This window comes from Nomascus leucogenys, chromosome 12, assembly GCF_006542625.1.
Source record: "Nomascus leucogenys isolate Asia chromosome 12, Asia_NLE_v1, whole genome shotgun sequence".
In the NCBI taxonomy this organism is placed as follows: Eukaryota; Metazoa; Chordata; class Mammalia; order Primates; family Hylobatidae; genus Nomascus; species Nomascus leucogenys.
The window spans coordinates 56016458-56037288 of record NC_044392.1 but is presented as its reverse complement, the minus strand read 5'-3'; the positions used below and the strand labels follow the sequence as shown (position 1 = coordinate 56037288).

Here is a 20831-nt window from a genome sequence, read left to right as displayed (position 1 = left end):
CATAGCACCCAACATGTAGTAAGCACTCAGCAAAGACTATTCAATAATAATAATTATGATAATTTAAAAGCAGCTACCCTTTACTGAATACTTAGTACATGACAGGAAAGTAGATAAGGCACATATGCCAACACAACTCACAGAGGAAAGGGTTATTATTATCTGCATTTTACAAGGAAGGATAATTACAAAGAGGTTAAGTAACCTGCCAGCTACTAAGTGGCAGAGTTTTAGATTTGAATCCAGTTCTGATATTAACTAAAGCAATCTTCTTAACATCATGCTCCACCAGCTCCCAGCCATGCACAGCAGTGGATGGAGGGTCTCCTTTTTCATGTCAGTCTCAGCCCAGTCTACCACTTGCTTTTATATGGCTTTAGTTTCCCGGGCTCAAGGTATGGAGCCTCCAATATCAACATTTTGCCATGAACACTGGCTTTCGTTTTGCCAATGTCAATGACAACTGGCTTTCTTCCACTGCTTAATTTCATCTTCTCTTATAGAAGAAGTGCCCATAAAGGATAAGGAAGAGATGTGGCCATAAAGGAATTGCCATCTACACGCACCATTCCTGATTTGACTACTGCCAGCATAACACTAAAGGAAAGAGATGTGTTTAGTATTTTTAAACAGTTATTCTTGAAGAGCATATATAGGTAACCCAAGGTCATTAATGTCCTAAGGATTCCTGCTGTTTAGGAGAACCTAGGATAGTTATTGTCTGGGTAAGATATAAAGACTATCACTCCTTACTCCCATTCAGGACACTCTGGAGCTAAAGGACAGAAATCTGAAATGTAACCAGATAATGGCTGACAATGGTGGTTCTACCATGGCCACCTCACCTTCACTTTCTTTGGCTGGGGCCCTTCATCATCGACCCAGTGTTCACTTGTTCCAGAACCAATTAGGTTAGCTTCTGAGACTTGCACTGAGAGATTTCTAATATGATTATGAAAAGAAAAAATAAGAATGGCGGTCATAAACTAATACAGTGGTTTTCAACACTTTCCACCATGACACACTCCCATGGCTATATTACAATTTTGCAGGGTCTTGGCCCAGAGAAGATGGGCAGTATTTTTGTGACATTCCCTTGGCATTCATCTTTTCCCTTCCCACTGATCGTGAGCTTACAACAAAAGGGTACCTCAACCCAGAAGGTGGGCGGCACTGTGATAATATGCACGGAATAGTCACTCACAAGGCATTTAGAATCATGGTCACTGCGAGTAAATGCCCAGAGCTTAGAATTTAAAATCATGATTCAACAAGATATGCTTTTCTAGTCATCCCTACTTATACTGTGAATAGTGGCTTGTTGGCAATGCCTCTTACTTCAGCCCCACAGCATCCTGTCCCACTGGTTCACGACGCTTGTGATTGCTTGCATCTCGGCGAAGAGTGAAACCTTCAGGCAGCCAGAGAGAGCCATGCTTACGCTTTCGTTTTGCCATGATTACCCCCAGCAGAATAATAAACAGAATGATGACAACAGCAACAGCAAGGAGATAGAGGAGCTGAGTGCGTTCTGGAGTCAGGGATTCACCTGAAAGTCCACAGAGACAGGGAAAGTGCTAAATAAAACATCAACCTCTCAATGTCAGCATTAGATTCATTTAGAGGGCAACTTTGACCTCAACAGTCCTGAAAAAATAGAGGGCTACATAATGAAAATTGTTCCCCCAATTGACACTCTCCCCCCGCCACCCTTCCCCTTTACACCAGTGCCACTCACTGACGACAGACACGAGAGGGTATGACAGGGTCCCCTGTATGGCGTGAGAGGCCAGGAGAGCTGCTGCTGCATCTGTGTTCTTGAAGCAGTGGTCTGAGTCTTGAACACACTGGCGGTTGTCAATTTCCAGAAAGACTTTAGAGCTGTGGGATGCCAAGGGAGAAGTGGAGGAGGAGAGATGGGGATAAAACAGAAGAGTGCAGGTCAGGCAGAATGTGTCACAAAGGGTGACAGGAGCCTCCCTTCCTCCCCTTCAGCATCAGGTCCCCACCTCTGGCATGCTGCCTTAAGACATATCTCAGAAATTAGGATACTGTCCCTTGAGATCTTAAACACTAATTCCCACATAGACGATGTCCCACCTTCCTTAAGTCTGGCTGACCAAAGCCTTCTGGCTGAGGCAATGCATGACAAAGTGAGAAGCTCTGCTTTCCTCCTGAAGGTTTCAGTGGTCTTCTTCCACTCTTTCCTACCTACTCAATGGTACTTGGTGCTACTCTAAAAATACATCCCTGTGCGTTTTTATTCCTTATTTTCCTTTGTCTCTGCATTGGTATCTCAGCTAGCTGGAGGGTTGAAAGTTTGAGAATATACCAACAAACAGTGAGGTGTGAATGACAGAGCAACTGAAGATCATTACCTGTGTCAAAGAGACGTATATTCTAAAGAAGGGCCTTGACAATAAGGCAATGATTAATGTAAAAAGGAATGTCACTAATAAAGGGATTTGAGGCAACTCTGGCAAAAGGTTATGGATTCTGGCATCTGAGGAGGACTTCCAGACATTCTGCCTCCTGTGTACCCCAGCCCACTTTTCAGGACCCCAAGACGAAGGCACCTCTTTACATTTAAACATAAGTACTGGGGTAATGGGTTTATCTTATTAAGTGGTGGGCCATTCTATTTGTCTGATCTTTGCATTTCTATAGGTTGAGTTACGACTTGTGCTATATGTCAAAGTGCTAGGCTTCATAAAATTAGACTTGAAGTTCAGAAACCAAACACCTACCCAGCCACCTCCTGTTCTTGTTCACCAGGAAGGGACCTGCGTGTCATCCTCTGTTTCTTCATGGCAGCTGACTTCTCACCATAATAGGGGTACACCATGAGTTCACCCTGGGAGTCCCGCTTAATGCGCAGGTTGGTGTGGAGCAGGGTACCCAGTGCCCGCAAGAAGCTGCGAGCATCCTGGAGCAGTTGTTCAGGTGGCATCAATACCACAATAACCAGGGTACCTTCTGCCAGGTTCTCAGGTTGGTCAGCAGCACAGTCCAGCCCATCCCAACCACACTCCTCACTGTTGCACCCCTGGTCACAGTGGTTGTCTTTGAAGTGGTCTGCACAGTATTTGTCATACCTAGGTAAGGGGAAGCAGAGAACAGGCAAAAGGGCTCAGATTAGACTGGAGCTCTATTTGCTTTTTCATTTGGAACTACTGTGGATTTTCCTACCCATTTTCTGTGGCCCACACCCAGGACCCAAATGCCCCACAAAACCTTCTTTGCATCTCCTATCCCTGACGTCTATGCCACTCATCCTTGTTGAGTACTTCCTAAATGAAGAACATTGTACTCCCTATGCTGCAGGAGCTTAGGGGCTCCCAGCCATTTTACAAGCCTGTTAAGTCAGGTTTTCAAACAAAGCTGCATATCTGAAACAAAAGTCAACCTGGTTCATGCTTCCTCTACTTTAGAGAAATCCATTGCCCCCAGTAAGGTAACAACGGGCTTTAGGAAGTGAAATATGCCTCTAGAAACTTGACAAAAGGCCCTGAACCATTGAGAGTTGCCATACAGAGAACCATATTAACATGACCCATTTCTTTCCCTTTCAAGAGTGAATCCCAACTACAGAAGGTAAAGGGGGATGGGTATGTCCTTATAGCACACCAGATATTACTTGTACAGGCTCTTTCAATATTTGGAAAAGGAATTAGAACCCCCAAACCTAAATGATGTACAAACTATTCCATCTATACTGTCCTCTCCTCATCCCCTACCCCTTGATATTTATACTATTTGGTACAACTTTTCATGCTAGCTCAATCAAAAGATTAGGAGTCAATGAAACAACTTGCTTTGGCAAGTTCTTTAACCCTTGGGCCTAAGTTCTCTCACCTATGAAAGAATGTTAGTAATACCTACGCCTCATGGGTTGTTGAGAATTAATTGGGATTAAAGTAGATGGAATGGCTAGTTAACAGGAAAGTTCCTAAGCAAACCATACAGCATCCTATACAATTAAGACCAGGAGGGTTCACAGGCTTAATCTAATTCATGCTTCCTGATAAATCTAGGTGGGGAAAAACAGTCTTAGGGAAATTAATGGGGTGAAGAGAGAGATACAGACCTTTCCATCCATCCTGCAGGCAGGTTATGTGAGAGGCTGCTTGAAGTGGGAAACACCACTTCCAAAAGTTATATCCCCCAGGAGGTCACGAAGGCAGCAGGTGAGAAGGCAGAGATAGGCAGAGAGAGAGGGTCATTATGCAATGAGCATTCCTGGCCCATTGTCAGCAAGGGAGAGCACAGGGTGGTGTGCGATGGGACAAGGCTGGCACCATCTGAAAAGCAGAGGCAGCTTAGGCTGAAGCACTGGAGTGGTTAGGAGCAAGAATGAGAAACTGAAGTGTGTTAGTGACAGGCCCCTTCAGCTTCTGGAAAACGTGAAGCCCTTACTTGCATGTCTTGCTGTTCCCTTGGCATTCAAAGTTGTCAAATAGGCACTCGGCCGTGTTGCACAGCTCATCACACTGGTTGTTGATATAATCCCAGCAGGGAAGTGGGGAGGAACAGTTGGCCCAGGGGTTCTCCATGGTGAGAGAACAGTCACCCCCATCCCACTGGCAGGCATGGCTGTTGCAGGCCTCATCACAGACGCCATCCCGAGCTTTGTCGGCACAATACTGGCTCAGACAGGTGGCAGGAGGGGTGCTGGGGGGTGCCGTGTAGAGCTCACAGCGGCTACCCGAGAATGGTGGGGCACATTGGCAGGAGTAATAAGGAGGCTGGCGCTGAGGGTGGCAGCTGCCCCCATGCTGGCAGGGGCTACTGGCACAGCCTGACTCGCAGTCCTGGGGACTGGGGCAGAAGCAGCGGGGTCCAGAGGCGGTGTGCACACACTGCTCCCCTTTCTTACATTTCACCTGTCCACAGCTGCTCTGGCACCTTGCCCCGGAAAATCCCTGTGGAAATCAGTGAGGAAATAAACATGGCATTGGTAGGAAAACAGTCATATTGGAAGTCTGGGGTTCCTAGAAAACCTCCACATCTCACTCCCTTCTGTACTTCCCGTTCAGCCCAAGCCAAGGTTACTAGACAGGTTTCCTTTCGCTATCTCCCGAGGCATAGGGATCTCTTGTTTTGGGAAGGTTTCAGCCTCTGGCAGTGATAAAAGAATGGGTATAGCAAATAGCTAAAATTAAGCTTCCCTCTACCTTAAGAGACAACTTGCTTCCAAATGGTTCCTGCTAAAGAATGTAAGCAGAGCAGCATTTCCACCAACTCTGGCCCAATCTGGGCAGTGAGATTACCCTCCAGCCTGGGGCCAAGAAGCCACACATATCAGCCCTATTTTCAAGGGGGCATTCCACCACTTTTTGTGGTTTTCCCTTAGTTTTTCTTAAGACTGACAGTCATGGATTGGGAAGCTCACTGTTTCTGGGAGTGTCTAAACAGCTTTTATTTGTTTTTGTTTTATTTTGTCACTTGTAAACAGCTTTAAATGGAAAAACCCAAGCACTTTCTTCTGAAAGAGCTAAAATTGAGTAATCTTCCCATTTCGAAGATTGATAAAACCAGGTTTAATCTCAGTTCTGCCACAGATTGTATGGAAGAGAGAATGCCCCTTCTTAGATGAGCAACAGGGCACTTACCGGGGGACAACGGCAAATGAAACCATCAGGCATGTTACTGGCCACAGCACAAGTCCCTCCATTCAGGCAGGGCATCTGGGGACACACGTCGACGAAGGTTTCACAGTGCCGGCCTCAGAAAATGAAAAATAAGGTTTTAAAGGCAGAAGTAGTCACTGCAAGTTACTCAACAAACTTTGCTGGGATGGGAACTAGCCATAGGTGAAGCAAATGTGAGAGAGTTCAGTTCTAAGCCTGTGGTAATCTGAGCATAGGAAGAAAACACTCACTGCATCTCAACAAGATTGGCCTGTCACTGGCTCAGGCCAGTCCCTTACTCTGTCTTGCCTACACAATAAGTACCAACTCACACAACAGGATGGGTGAGAAAAGTGACTTAAATCCCATCAAAAAAAGAGAAATCACACTTCAGCTTTTTGAAGTCATTTTAGCTTTCATAAGTTGCAGAAAACAGTTGAAAAACTATTCACTGTATTTTGTTAATGTCATCTACTTCATAGGAGAGGCTACACCAGGCCAATACATTTAAATGGTGATTTGCAGTATAGAGAATTTTCATCTGTGGTACCTCATTTCAATCATTTTTTGGCCTTTCTGTAACCTAACTCGTATTCCTTAAAACGCAGCTTAATTTTCCTAGAGTTAGTTTCCTCTAGGAATAGTTCTAAAACAGAAGGCCCCTGGGGGCCACCGCTCCAAGATAAAGAACAAGGCAACTGGAACCATGGAGGAGACGCAGGGCGCAGCTGGGACTCCTGGCCAATAGAAGGAGATAGGCCCCATCTGGCCTGTGGCCACTTGGGAAAGAAGAGGTAGCTTTAAAAATGAAATAAAAATAGTAATGTTTTTGGCCAACGAGATCAAGCAGCAAGAGGTATAAATGTTTGTCTCTTCAAATCACAGCAGCAGCCGCTAACCAAGAGCAGCCAACACATGGACACAGTTTGGTGGACCACCAGTCCCTTGCTGTTTATCTCTGCAACAGCATCCCACAATAATTGTGCTCAATGTATTCAAGGGATTTTTTTTTCATTCACAAATGTGGAAAATGCACAAACACTACTTCCTGGCTGTGGGATACTACTTCAAAGTGGTCTCCATTCCTTTCTTCTCCTGCTTCCCCCTTACTTTGCAAATGCTTGTTAGTGTTTCCAGAGAAAAAAGCCTCAGGGGCAATGAAAGTTGAAATGGGAGCCAGTTTTGATTCTTTGGCTTTCCAAGTGCAGGGTGGCCAATACGAGGTTGTAGACAGATTGTTCATACTCATTCTGTTCCACATTGCCTCAATAGCTATTATGTTCACAATGGACTATTTCTTTTTTGATGTTAGTGTATCCAGAGAGCTTCCATATTGCAGAATCCCTCCCATTCTTTATCAAATTCCAAGATTGTAAGGTAGCATATCTTTAAAGTTGGAAGGAAAGATGGTTGGAGATGGGCTCAGGATGTAGCAGAGTTCAGCTTGATGAATTCTTTGTAAATAGACTATTAAAGCCTATTTTCTGACTCCTAAGGAATCTGATCACACCCTCCCTATAAGAAATACAACTACAGACCCCAGAAAATGCATGATAAATTTCAAATCTGAGTATCCTGTCACATCTGGATACAAACAACTATTTTAGTTCCCAAAAGTCACCATGCTGCCCTCTCCAGAAGTAACTAGTAAGTTCTTGTGATAAGATCCCTATTCTGAGGCAGGGCTTGGTCATCTTTAGGCCCTGTGATGAAAGAAAGAAGCTTGGGAACAGAGTAGGAACATAGCCAAGCCTTTACTGGGCAAGGCATTACTTGTGACCACTGCAATTTTTCATTTCATACCCACATCAACTGATCTTTGGTTAAACACATTGAATTTGGACCTGCTCCCTTTAAGTATCTAAGCAGGGTCCTAAGCTTCTCTGAGTCCTAGGGTTGGAAAGATCACGGTGGCAGGAACTACCCAGTAATTCAAGCCATCACAAGTCAAAGGAGGCAGGGTGAAGAAACCGGAGTTAGACGTAAGGTTCCTTAAAACAAAATGTTATTTTGTTCAGATGAAAAGAGTTCTGTGAATGAATGGGGGTGATGGTAGAACAGCAATGTCAATGTACTAAACAATGCCACTGAACTGTACACTTTAAAATGATTCAGATAGTAAATTTTAGGTTTTGGATATTTTGCCACTATTAAAAAATGTTATTTTGTTCAACTACTTTCAATATACATTGTAAAAAATATTCCTGCCATAGCATGATACAATCAATGCACAACAAAAGAATCTCTCAGGAAAAATTAAAGGTAGACACCAATTATAACATCCATAGAGTACAGACTAAGAAAAAACCGGCTTTTAAAAATTAAGCTGCTGTTGTTTTTCTTATGTAAGAAAAGCTTCACTTGGGTCTGGGACAAGTCACGGGGCCCAATTTGTTCACTAAAACCATCCTCCAAGGCAGAGTGGCCAGGAGGCTAGAGAGCTTCTCACCAGTAAAGGCACTACGGCAAACACACAGGTAGTCATTGGTGAGCTGTATACAGTCCAGGCTGCCCTCAGAGTTGCAGGGGTTGGAGAGGCACTCGTTGATGTCTCCCTCACAGCGCTCCCCAGCAAAGCCAGGCAAGCAGTGACAACTGTAGCCTCCAATCCTATCCACGCACTGACCACCATTAAGGCAATGGGGACCGCGGGCACAGTCATCAATGTTCTCTTCACAGAGTAGGCCTGGAGGAAAGAGAAGAGGTACAGAATTATGAAAACCCTTTTAACCTGCTTTCCAGCAAGGGATAACCACCCTTGTTGGCATTTTCACAATGAATCAGAGTATACTCCTCAACTGGTAGTGGGACCTTGTAGTTGGGCAGGGCAAAGCACACTCTTTATTCATGACAGCTGTCATCCTTCTGGTGAGTTACAAGTAAAGGAAAAAACATACTAGGGCTCCACATGTACTCTCCCACACAATCCAGTGAAGTAGCACCCTATGGTGTAGGTCCTATTATTTGTCCCATCTCAAAGACAAGGAAACTGGAGCTCAAGAGAGGCTCAGTAATTTTTCCAAAGTATAATCCAAAATATAAAAACAGTCCAAAATAGAACATAACAATAAATACAGTTATGCAACCGCATAATGACATTTTAGTCAATGCAGGCAGCATATACAACAGTGGTCCCATAATGAAGCTGAAGCTGATAAATTCCTGTTGCCTAGTAACATCATAGCCTTGTAATGACATAGCACAATTACTTTTTAAATAAATTCAGTGTAGCTTAGGTGTACAGTATTTACGAAGTCTACAGTAGTGTACAGTAATGTCCTAGGCCTTCACATTCACTTACCATTCACTGACTCACCCAGAGCAAGTTCCAGTCTTGCAAGCTCCTTTCATGGTAAATGCCCTATACAGGTGTACTATTTTTTATCTTTTATATTGTATTTTTACTGTACCTTTTAAATCTTCTACTGTACCTCTTCTTAAATATGTTCAGACACATAAATACTTACCATTGTGTTATAATTGCCTACAATATTCAGTTCAGTAAAACAAGGTGCAGGTTTGGAGCCTAGGTGTGTAGTAAGCCATAATCTCTCTGTTTGTGTAATTACACTCCATGATGATTGTACAACAATGAAATTGCCTAAGGGCATATTTCTCAGAAAATATCCCCACTGTTAAGTGACCCATGACTATACATAGGTTATGTAAAAATATCGGTAACAATTGGAACTGAATTTTGAATGAAATACATTTTTAAGTTTTATAATCACTGGCTTTTTTCTGTAATAGTGTATAAGTGCACCGATGCTTTTTATTTAACAAAAATAGAGGATAAATTTCCTGCTGAGAGTTCAAAAGTTATTCCATTTAAAATAGGACTAATTTATTGTACTATAGATGTAAATGAGCCATCTAGTATGAATATCTGCATACAGTGTCTTACAAAGAAACAAAAGAAATCAATGACTATTTTAGAAATTATTCTATGATTAATTCAAAACGGTACAGTCCATATTTCTAAGCCTTAGATCTTTGCCTGCATGTCCCACCAGTTTCCCAGGTCAAGGGCTAACTGTAACAGTTCTGCCCCTTCCTACCACTTTGCTTCAGGCTGAGGTTGAGTTCTCTCTCAGTTGATAGATCTGTTTATTTCTGCACAGTGGCTCACACCTGCAATCCCAGCACTTTGGGAGGCTAAGACAGGCAGATCACTTGAGGTCAGGAGTTCAAGACCAATCTGCCCAACATAGTGAAACCCATCTCTACTAAATATACAAAAATTAGCTGGGTGTGGTGGCATGTGCCTGTAATCTCAGCTACTTGGGAGGCTGAGGCAGGAGAATCACTTGAAACCGGGAGATGAAGCTTGCAGTGGGCCGAGGTCATGCCACTGCACTCCAGCCTGGGCAACAGAGCGAGACTCTGTCTCAAAAAATAATAATAATCATAATAAAAAAAGGTACAGGCCGGGTGCGGTGGTCCACACCTGTAATCCCAGCACTTTGGGAGGCCGAGGCAGGTGGATCATGAGGTCAGGAGATTGAGACCATCCTGGCTAACACAGTGAAACCCCGTCACCACTAAAAAATACAAAAAAAAAAAATTAGCCAGGCTTGGTGGCGGGTGCTTGTAGTCCCAGCTACTCAGGAGGCTGAGGCAGGAGAATGGCGTAAACCTGGGAGGCGGAGCTTGCAGTGAGCCGAGACTACGCTACTACACTCCAGCCTGGGCAACAGAGCGAGACTCTGTCTCAAAAACAAAAACAAAAACAAAAGGTACAAAAGAAAACAGTTCTGTATTCCTGCCACTTGCATTGTAGCATACACTAACAAAAGCAAGATTATTTTTTTAAAAATGTAAAGTAAGGCCCAATTTTCAATAGCAATTACCAAATTACCAAAGATAAAATATCTAGGAACAATATTAACAAGAAATGTGTTACACCTATATGAAGACAACTTTAATACTGTCCTAACAGACACAAAAGAGACTTGAATAAATGGAAAGACATACCAGGATTTGATTAGCAAGACTCCTCATCATAAAGTTATCAGTTTTCTCTATACTAATTCATAAATTTAATGAGACCCCACTAAAAATTACCAACAGGAATTTATTAACAGACAAGCTGATTATAAAATTATGTGAAAAAAAATAACCAGGAAAACTATGAAGAAGAAGATCCTTAATAATTGAAATAGAATGTTATTGGTGAATTAAAAAAATAACAGAGAAAATAAAGAAAATCCAGAAGAACACCAAAAATACACATGGGAATTTAGAATCTGGCAAAGGTGCCATCTCAAATCATTATATAAAAAACAAAATATTCAATAAATTGTGTATTAACAAATGAGTAGCCATATGGAAAAAGTACTTGAAGAAAATATGGGAGAATTTCTTTACAATCTTCAAGTGTATAAGATGTTGCTAACTACAACTCAAAATCCAGAAGCCATTTTAAAAATGATAAATTCAACTTGATTAAAAAGTAAAAGTGTGCACTAAAAATCACTATAAAGAAAAAAGATAAAAAAAATATACTGGGAAAGTATTTGTTTTTTTATATCATAGACAGCCAATTTCCACAAAACATTACATCAACAACTTAATGAGGGAAAAAAGACATATATATATATATAAAAAAACAAAGAAACTGCAAGAAAAGCAAAAGAAAATGATTCTTAAATGAAAATATATTCTCCACCTTAAGAAAAAGCCAATATGCTGATACACTGCAATTACTGATTAAAATTATAAATGCACATATTATCTAATCCAGCAATTCTATTTCTGAAAATTTATTTCACCAATATACTTATATGTCTGCAAGATAACTGAAATATCTATCATGATGGCACTGGTTAAGTAAAATATGGTATGCCTATAAAAGGGAATTCTGTAGCTATAAAAAATATTGAGGAAGTTCAGGCCGGGTGTGGTGGCTCACGCCTGTCATCCCAGCACTTTGGGAGGCTGAGGCTGAGGCAGGTGGATCACTTGAGGCCAGGAGTTCGAGACGAGCCTGACCAACGTGGAGAAACCCTGTCTCTACTAAAAACACAAAATCAGCCAGGCATGGTGGCACATGCCTGTAATCCCAGCTACTCAGGGCGCTGAGGCAGGAAAATCGCTCAAACGCAGCAGGCAGAGGTTGCGGTGAGCTGAGATCATACCATTGCACTCCAGCCTGGGCAACAAGAGCAAAACTCCGTCTCAAAACAAACAAACAAACAAAATATATATATATTTCTCTCTCAGAAAGAGAGAGAGGAAGTTCTACATTTTGATATGAAAATATCTCCAATTAAGTAAAAAAAATCAAGTGCAAAAAATGTGTCTAATGTTCTATCTTCAGAGTAACAAGTAAAGGAAACAAAATATCTTTGCATTTGGCTTCTCTCTACAGAAAGAAATTCTGAAGGATACAGTTTTTGAACAATTCTAGAAAGAAACACAAACAACTAAAGGTGGTGATTACATGTTTGTGGGAAAGGGAAAATTTGCCCACCAGAAGATAGATGGGAATGAGAAGTATTTTCACTGTATACTTTTCTACGTGTGAATACATTTTTGGTCTATATGCATATATGCATATCTCACCTTATACACAGAGTAAATTGAAAACAAAAAAGTAAAAACAAACAAAATCTAGTATATGCTCCCTGTCTCAAAGAATATTTGATATTTAGGGATTGCTAGTAAAATGAGCATTAATGCATATTTCCCCATCAGAATGGAACCACCAGAAATAAACAGATCAACTGAGAGAGAACTCAACCTCAGCCTGAAGCAAAGTAGTAGGAAGAGGCAGAACTGTTACAGTTAGCCCTTGACGTGGGAAACTGGTGGGACATGCAGGCAAAGATCTAAGGCTTAGAAGTATGGTGACCAAAACACACATTGTGATGACTCTCACAATGGGGTTACGGGACTTTAGAGTTTCCTGGAATGTTTGCCAATGGCCAGAGAAGTTAAGTCAGGATAAAAAAAATATTGTTCCACATACCTAAACAAGCACATATAGTAAAATAATCCAAGGAACTGTAAGTAGGATAAACTTAAAGAAATTCATACCTACACACATCATAATCAAACTATCAAAAGATAAAGAATCTTGAAGGCATCAAGAGAGAAACAATGTATCACATATAAGGGAACCTCAATAAGATTAACAGCGTATTTCTCATTAAAAACCATGGATATCAGAAAGCAGTGGGATGATATATTCAAAGTGCTGAAAGAAAAAGACTGTCAATGTTAATATCGAAACTAGTATTCTAAGCCATCGCTACCATATGGTTAGAAGAGACAAAAATTTTGTTTCCTTCTGAAATGATCCATTCTAGGACTGGACATGTCTTATTAATTAAAAGTTCATGGTATAGTAGTGATTTTAGAGTTTGATGAATACTCATGTACTCTCCTATATTTCCCAGCCTCCCTTGAAGTCACAGAGACAATTTAATAATTCTGGTCAATATACTGCGAGGGACAGTGATGTGTGTTGCTTCCAGACTGAGCTAGTGAAAGCTGCTGTATGACCCTTCAAATCTGTCCCTCTTCCCTGTACTGTGGAGGCCTTGGAGGCCAGGTGTTTCAAACCTACCTAAAACACAGAGAAAGGTAGCCCAACACATACTCGACTTTATTTGAGTGACAAAATCAGTGTTATATTAAGCTCTGAGATTTGAGGTTTAATTAGCTGCTATAGCTTGAAGTTTGACTGCACCAAACCACATGTTAAAATGTGATCTCCAGTGTTAGAGGTGGGGCCTAATGGGAGGTGTTTGGGTCCCTGGATCTTCTTCACTTTTCACCATGAGTGGAAACAGCCTGACGCTCACACCAGAGGCAGATGCTGGCACCATGCTTCCTGTACAGCCTATGGAACTGTGAGCCAAATATACCTCTTTCAAAAAATAAATTACTTAGTCTCAGGTATTCTCTTATAGCAACATAAATGAACTATGATAACAGCTATCATCAGAATCGTAGCTTGTCCTAACCAATACAGTTTCTCAAAGGAACAAACTAAGAATGAATTGGAATTAATTTCTACTCAACCGTTGATTTCTAGAATAAAGAACAATTCTCCTTTTCGCAGGACAATTCTTCAAATACTTAAAGACTGTTTCTCCTTAGTTTTCTTCTTCCCATTAACCTCATTCCTTAATAATCAGCTTATTAGTAGGGTACTCTCCTATTTTAATTTAGTCAAACTCTGATCTGGGAAGGCATTGACTAAATTATCCAACTTTACTGACACAAAGCTCTAAGGCAATACAAATACTTCTCTGGCATTCTATTCTCTGACACTAACAAGAATGAATTTCTCACCAGTGTGGATAGCCTTTTGCATTTGTTTCACGGCCTTCTCAGAGTAGGCCCCATCATAACTACATCCCTTCTAATAAACAATACTCAAAGCTCTTTCCAAGGGATGGTTCAAAAGCAGTGTCAATGTCCACAGCAGAATGATGGCCATACCACTCAGTTCAAAAGCAGTGGCAATGCCCACAGAAGAATGATGGCCCCATCACTCAACAGTCCAGGGTTGCATCTCTCATCAGGCCTTACTGCATCCTAAGGTAGAACCTTACACCATCAGTATCCTCCCCTGAAGTTATGAAAATAGGCAGATATTTTCATTTCATTCATTCTCCCACCTTATAGAGGTAAGACTTGGCTAATTAAAAAAATACAAAAGCAGGTAAATGTAAATTGTTTATTTTAGAGGCCATTAGTTGCTTTTCTGTGAAGCAACAAGAAATCTTACTGACCAGGCTAATTTTTTTTGTGATGCTAATGTTGTATCACTTCCATATTCTGTATTTCATGGAATATCAAGATGCCAAACAACCAGATAAAACTGAGAACATAAATCACAACATCAGAGCTAGCAAGAGATGGGAGAATAAAATGGCTTGAATTACTAGGATGCAGAACTAAATGCTTGGAATGAAGCTAGTCGTACTATCTTTAATTTTATAAAATCCCCTGAACACTAAGAATGGACTTGTAACTTCAACAATGCCCTGGATGAAAAATGGATAAGGATGGTTTCATACCCCGAGTGCCTGGTGGGCAGGAGCACTTGAAATGGTTCACAAGGTCAATACAGGTGCCTCCATTCTGGCAGGGCTGATTCTGGCACTCATCCACTTCATACTCACAGTTGACACCCTGATAGCCTGGGATACACTGCCATGAGGAAACAAAAAGGACAAGAAATATTGGACCATTACTGGAAACAGACCATGAGAGCCAGTGAGATCTGGAACATTTCTGTGACTGTCTCCCACCTCCCCACTTAGCTTTTGTATGTCTTCTCTGGAACCATCACACTCTCTGCTAATCATTCTATGCAGGGACAGAAAATCTGCAGCTTACTGGCATTTACCTATTCCTCTTCCAGTTGAAAAAGGCACTTTAAAGGGAAGGCAAGGACTGAATACAATGAAGGATATTTCAGATTTGACTTGTGTGCAAACCTTTTGTTCCTCCTGGGTACATCCTGGGTACAGGTTTCCTCATCTTTAAAATACACATTCCTCTGTATGTGATGAGGACCCTATGACTCAGTCAAAAGGCATATGTGGATGGTAGTACAGACATGCAATTATTGATCTCCAGGTTTAGGAAACTGCATGTATGTGTGAGAAACTGGTTGAGATAGGCTTACGGGTAGAGGGAGGTGGGGCTGGCTGGCTGGCTGTGGTGGCTGTAGGGGTTGGAAGGATTTCAGGGCTGACCAAGAAAAAATACATGGCTGTGAGGTGGCTTTATTTGGACACTTTGACAGGTTTGCACGTGGGAGAAGTCCCAAATAGCATGAGACCTTCCAGGGGGGTAGGTGAGTAAGGGGAAGACAGCAAGTAAACTCTGGGAAAGAAGGATCAGAGAGGGAGTCTAGGTGATGTCACTCAGCAGCCAGTGGCAGGAATCTCTGGGTCAGAGAGCTCTAAAGGCCAGCATCAGTCTGGGGTCTGTACGGCCCCAGGGTTTATCTTGTCCTACTTATACTATGGCTAGCAGATTCTGGCTGCAGTTTTACAGGCTATGCAAAGCAGGCAAGCTCTAAATAGCTAAAAATCTGCTTATTTGAGGGCTATGTTTAAAACAACTAGATGTGTCAAAATTTGGGTTTGGCACTGGCAGGCTTTTGAGCTAATGAGTCCCAGCCTGCTGTGATGAAATAAACAATTTAGGGGCCAAAATACAGAAGCTATCATTGACTCATTTATATAACAATAGAGAAGCAAAGCTTTTTTCAGTGTTGCTTGATGGTTTGAATTGGTATCAAATTAATGTCTCAGGCATTTTGCTAATATCTTGCTTGCTCTAACCATTATCAGCCCAGACATTAAAATAGTAACATGTACCGTGAAGACACATACTTCCTCAAATATATACATGTAACATTTAGCATGATGCTATGGGGAACAGGATGAGCAACATCTTTTTTGAGAGAAAGTTGCTAGTTGACTGATTAATGACTAAATACAAAGGTGACAGGGGCCAAAGGGACACTCCACAAAGCAGTTTTTCCTATCTCAGCTGCTATTCAGGGAAGTGTGGACTGCTATGTCGGGTGGGCCTGTAAAATGCACTCTGGTAGTGACTCTTGGCTTTGAATCCTAAAAGCAAGCCTAAAGAGCTGGGATGGTTCCAGACGTCTATAAAGATATCATACTAGGGACATGTTAACTTATTGCATAGAGAGGCTGAAAGAAACAGTGGTAAACACTATGACGGGGATTGGTAAAAATCTATAAACTATAAATATAAGATACAAGCAGCTAAATTCAATATATCAGTGCTCAAAACAGTTGTACAATCTCCTGGGAGGTCCATGACCTCTGCTTGCTCAGTGTCCTCACCTCGCATCTGTATCCACCAATGAAGTCACTGCATGTTGCCCCATGCTGGCAGGGGTTGGACGCACACTCATCGAGTTGCTCCTCGCAGTAGCTCCCAGTATAGCCCAGGGGGCACTGACAGTAATGCGTGTTGCCAGCATTGATGCAGACACCTGAGTGCTGGCACAAGTGTTCAACAAGCACACCTGGGAAACCCAGTGAGGAAGAAATGTCATAGAAGAACATGTGATACATGGGGTTCAAATCAACCAATGAGCAAGTACATCTAAACTGGCTGACACATCAAATCTTATTCTTAGCCAGTTCTTCACAACCCTCAGTACCAGATGAATATTAAAAATAAATCCTGAAAGTGGAATATACCTTAGTTTCATTTCAAATACATTCTTCTCGGAATCTCTGAACCTATTCCGCTACCCTTACACCTTCTGTCTTGAGCCCTTTCCCCAGAGCCCTGCCCACCCACTACTATCTGCCCTTCCGTCTTATCCCACAAAAAATGATATCTGCTCTAAATGCCACTGGTCAGTCAATACTGCAGTGAATGACCTGAGCCCAAGGGAGCAAAGCTTACCTCTGCTGGAGGCTGCTATGTCACAAGAGACATTGGGCACGTCACAATAGGCACCAGCCCATCCAGATGGACATAGGCACTGGGACTCTGCTTTTTTCTGAACGCAAGTACCTTTGTTTTTACATGGAGACCGACTGCAGAGGTTCACCAGGGTCTGAAACAGAGGCAGGGGTGTACATACATCAAAATTCAAATACTAGAAATGAAGAAAAGAAGTTATATTGTGTTACAAGAAATCAAAGCAAAGCACACTGATTAAAAAGAAAAAAAGCCTTCATCTAGTAAAAGAGCCCTTAAACTAGATCCAGTGTTCCGAGGTACATCTAACCATTTTTACGTACCGTTAAGTCTTCACTTAATGTCATCGTTAGGTTCTTGGAAACTGTGACTTTAAGGACAACGACATATAACGAAACCAATTTTACCACAGTCTAATTGATATAAAAAAGAGTTAAGTTCCTATACTTAATTCTGGTTAAAAAAAAATCACTAAACTTCAAATTAACACCCACTTCTAATATTAAAATAAACAAGCTATACATTCATTTAAGAAATATTAATAAAAACAAGTAAGATAATTATTTATCCAATTTTTGGTGAATCCATGAGTAATAGTAGTCCTAGTGGTGGCAGGTCAAGTCAAGGAATAAATGTTTGCAAAGCAAAACTGTCAGCACCTCTTACCACCACACAGTTCAGAAAGCAACACTAACCAATATGGCCGGCTTGTTGGATGGTTTTGTACCACATTGTTTATTGTTGTGCACTCATATGATTATCATAGGCTTTATGAGTTTTCATTTTATCATAATTGGTATATTCATTCCTTTTTTTTTTTTGAGACAGAGTCTCACTCTGCTGCCCAGGCTGGAGTGCAGTGGCGCAATCTCCGCTCACTGCAAGCTCTGCCTCCCGGGTTCACGCCATTCTCCTGCCTCAGCCTCCCGAGTATCTGGGACTACAGGCACCTGCCACTACACCTGGCTAATTTTTTGTATTTTTAGTAGAGGCGGGGTTTCACCATGTTAGCCAGGATGTTCTCGATCTCCTGACCTCATGATCCACCTGCCTCGGCCTCCCAAAGTGCTGGGATTACAGGCGTGAGCCACCGTGCCCGGCCCCATTCATTTATTCTCTAACCCACTTACTCTAGTTCAGGTTCATAAGTGGCCAGAGCCTATTCTGGGACAATGCAGACATGTCCACTTCACACAACATACATGACTTTGAGTTGCGGGAAGAAACTGGAGACCCTGGAGAAAACCCACACAGACATGGGGAGAACATGCAAACCCCACATAGATCAGCAGCTCTGGCCAAAAACAGATTTTTCCCCCACTCAATGTTATAACAAAATGACACTGAAGGAAACAAAGTTATTTGAGGGCCTGCTGTATTCTAATTCCTCTTAGGTCTTCTATTTAAAAAGTTCTTGCCAAAAAAGTTTAAAAATTCAGGGAAACCCAACAGGTTAAGCTATTCCCAATGCTCTAGACATGATTTGCCTACATGTATGGCCACCCTGTAATGCTAGAAAGAAAGAGTTAAAGCTGTCAGACAGGTTCATACTTTCTGCGCTAATCCTGTGTGAGAAATCCACATGGGTCTTGACCAAATCTATCTTTGGTGAATATGGGTAAAAGGACTTAATGCCTATTAATAAGCCTAAAACTGTTTAAGAGCTTATTTCTAAGGAAGGCAATCAGACTTATGAAAAATCTGAGGGAAAGAGTGCACAAGGACTGGCACCTTTCATCTTAATTCACACACGGAGTGGCTTGGCCCCTTGAGGAGGGGAAGGCCAAATTCACAACATAGACAGTTTGCTGGAGGAAGGGAGGAGTGCTTCACCAGCACATCCAATCTACGCTGTGAGAACAAATAGGAGCCCAACCAAAAATACTCTCGTGATCCAAGGAATCAGCAATAAGCTGCTTAATTTTGTGGAGGTGGGTGCTCGCATGTCTAATAGAGCCTAAGCCTTACTTAAGTGCACCCTGTAAGTCAAGTTAAGTTTGGCCATTTATTCCTATGTTCTTTGGAGTTATTATTCTATCACTATTAAAGAGGTAGAATAACATTAAATTTTTTTATTGTTATAATTGTTATATTTTATTATTATCATTGTCAATCTCTCATTATGCCTAATTTATTTTTTTTTATAATTATACTTTAGGTTTTAGGGTACATGTGCACAATGTGTAGGTTTGTTACATATGTATCCGTGTGCCATGTTGGTTTGCTACACGCACCCATTAACTCATCATTTAGCATTAGGTATATCCCCTAATGCTGTCCCTCCCACCTCCCCCCACCCCACAACAGTCCCCAGAGTGTGATGTTCCCCTTCCTGTGTCCATGTGTTCTCATTGTTCAATTCCCACCTATGAGTGAGAACATGTGGTGTTTGGTTTTTTGTCCTTGCGATAGTTTACTGAGAATGATGGTTTCCAGTTTCATCCATGTCCCTACAAAGGACATGAACTCATCATTTTTTAAGGCTGCATAGTATTCCATGGTGTATATGTGCCACATTTTCTTAATCCAGTCTATCATTGTTGGACATATGGGTTGGTTCCAAGTCTTTGCTATTGTGAATAGTGCCGCAATAAACATACGTGTGCATGTGTCTTTACAGCAGCATGATTTATAATCCTTTGGGTATATACCCAGTAATGGGATGGCTGGGTCAAATGGTATTTCTAGTTCTAGATCCCTGAGGAATCGCCACATTGACTTCCACAATGGTTGAACTAGTTTACAGTCCCACCAACAGTGTAAAAGTGTTCCTATTTCTCCACATCCTCTCCAGCACCTGTTGTTTCCTGACTTTTTAATCATGGCCATTCTAACTGGTGTGAGATGGTATCTCACTGTGGTTTTGATTTGCATTTCTCTGATGGCCAGTGATGATGAGCATTTTTGCCTGTGTCTGTTGGCTGCATAAATGTCTTCTTTTGAGGAGTGTCTGTTCATGTCCTTCGCCCACTTTTTGATGGGGTTGTTTGTTTTTTCTTGTAAATTTGTTTGAGTTCATTGTAGATTCTGGATATTAGCCCTTTGTCAGATGAGTAGGTTGCAAAAATTTTCTCCCATTTTGTAGGTTGCCTGTTCACTCTGATGGTAGTTTCTTTTGCTGTGCAGAAGCTCTTTAGTTTAATTAGATTCCATTTGTCAATTTTGGCTTTTGTTGCCATTGCTTTTGGTGTTTTAGACATGAAGTCCTTGTCCATGCCTATGTCTTGAATGGTATTGCCTAGGTTTTCTTCTAGGGTTTTTATGGTTTTAGGTCTAACATGTAAGTCTTTAATCCATCTTGAATTAATTTTTGTATAAGGTGTAAGGAAGGGATCCAGTTTCAGCTTTCTACATATGGCTAGCCAGTTTTCCCAGCACCATTTATTAAATAGGGAATCCTTTCCCCATTGCTTGTTTTTGTCAGGTTTGTCAAAGATCAGATAGTTGTAGATATGCGGCATTATTTCTGAGGGCTCTGTTCTGTTCCATTGATCTATGTCTCTGTTGTGGTACCAGTACCATGCTGTTTTGGTTACTGTAGCCTTGTAGTATAGTTTGAAGTCAGGTAGCGTGATGCCTCCAGCTTTGTTCTTTTGGCTTAGGACTGACTTGGCGATGCGGGCTCTTTTTTGGTTCCATATGAACTTTAAAGTAGTTTTTTCCAATTGTGTGAAGAAAGTCATTGGTAGCTAGATGGGGATGGCATTGAATCTATAAATTACCTTGGGAAGTATGGTCATTTTCACGATATTGATTCTTCCAACC

General features: G+C 41.5%; 2 protein-coding genes across 2 annotated transcripts in view; both read right to left on the bottom strand.

Moving 5' to 3' along the window:
- LOC115837636 (putative neuroblastoma breakpoint family member 7) overlaps positions 1–20831 on the bottom strand; it is a 655832-nt gene that overhangs the window by 102412 nt on the left and 532589 nt on the right.
- Positions 1–20831, bottom strand: part of NOTCH2 (notch receptor 2) — a 164005-nt gene that overhangs the window by 8783 nt on the left and 134391 nt on the right. The window contains exons 20-29 of the mRNA XM_030824712.1: positions 17049–17202; positions 16475–16659; positions 14663–14795; positions 8080–8316; positions 5613–5725; positions 4417–4922; positions 2748–3095; positions 1739–1881; positions 1339–1549; positions 846–942 (exon numbers count right to left, since the gene is read on the bottom strand). Coding sequence (XP_030680572.1) covers positions 846–942; positions 1339–1549; positions 1739–1881; positions 2748–3095; positions 4417–4922; positions 5613–5725; positions 8080–8316; positions 14663–14795; positions 16475–16659; positions 17049–17202 — 2127 coding nt within the window. The remainder of the gene's footprint in view (positions 1–845; positions 943–1338; positions 1550–1738; positions 1882–2747; positions 3096–4416; positions 4923–5612; positions 5726–8079; positions 8317–14662; positions 14796–16474; positions 16660–17048; positions 17203–20831) is intronic.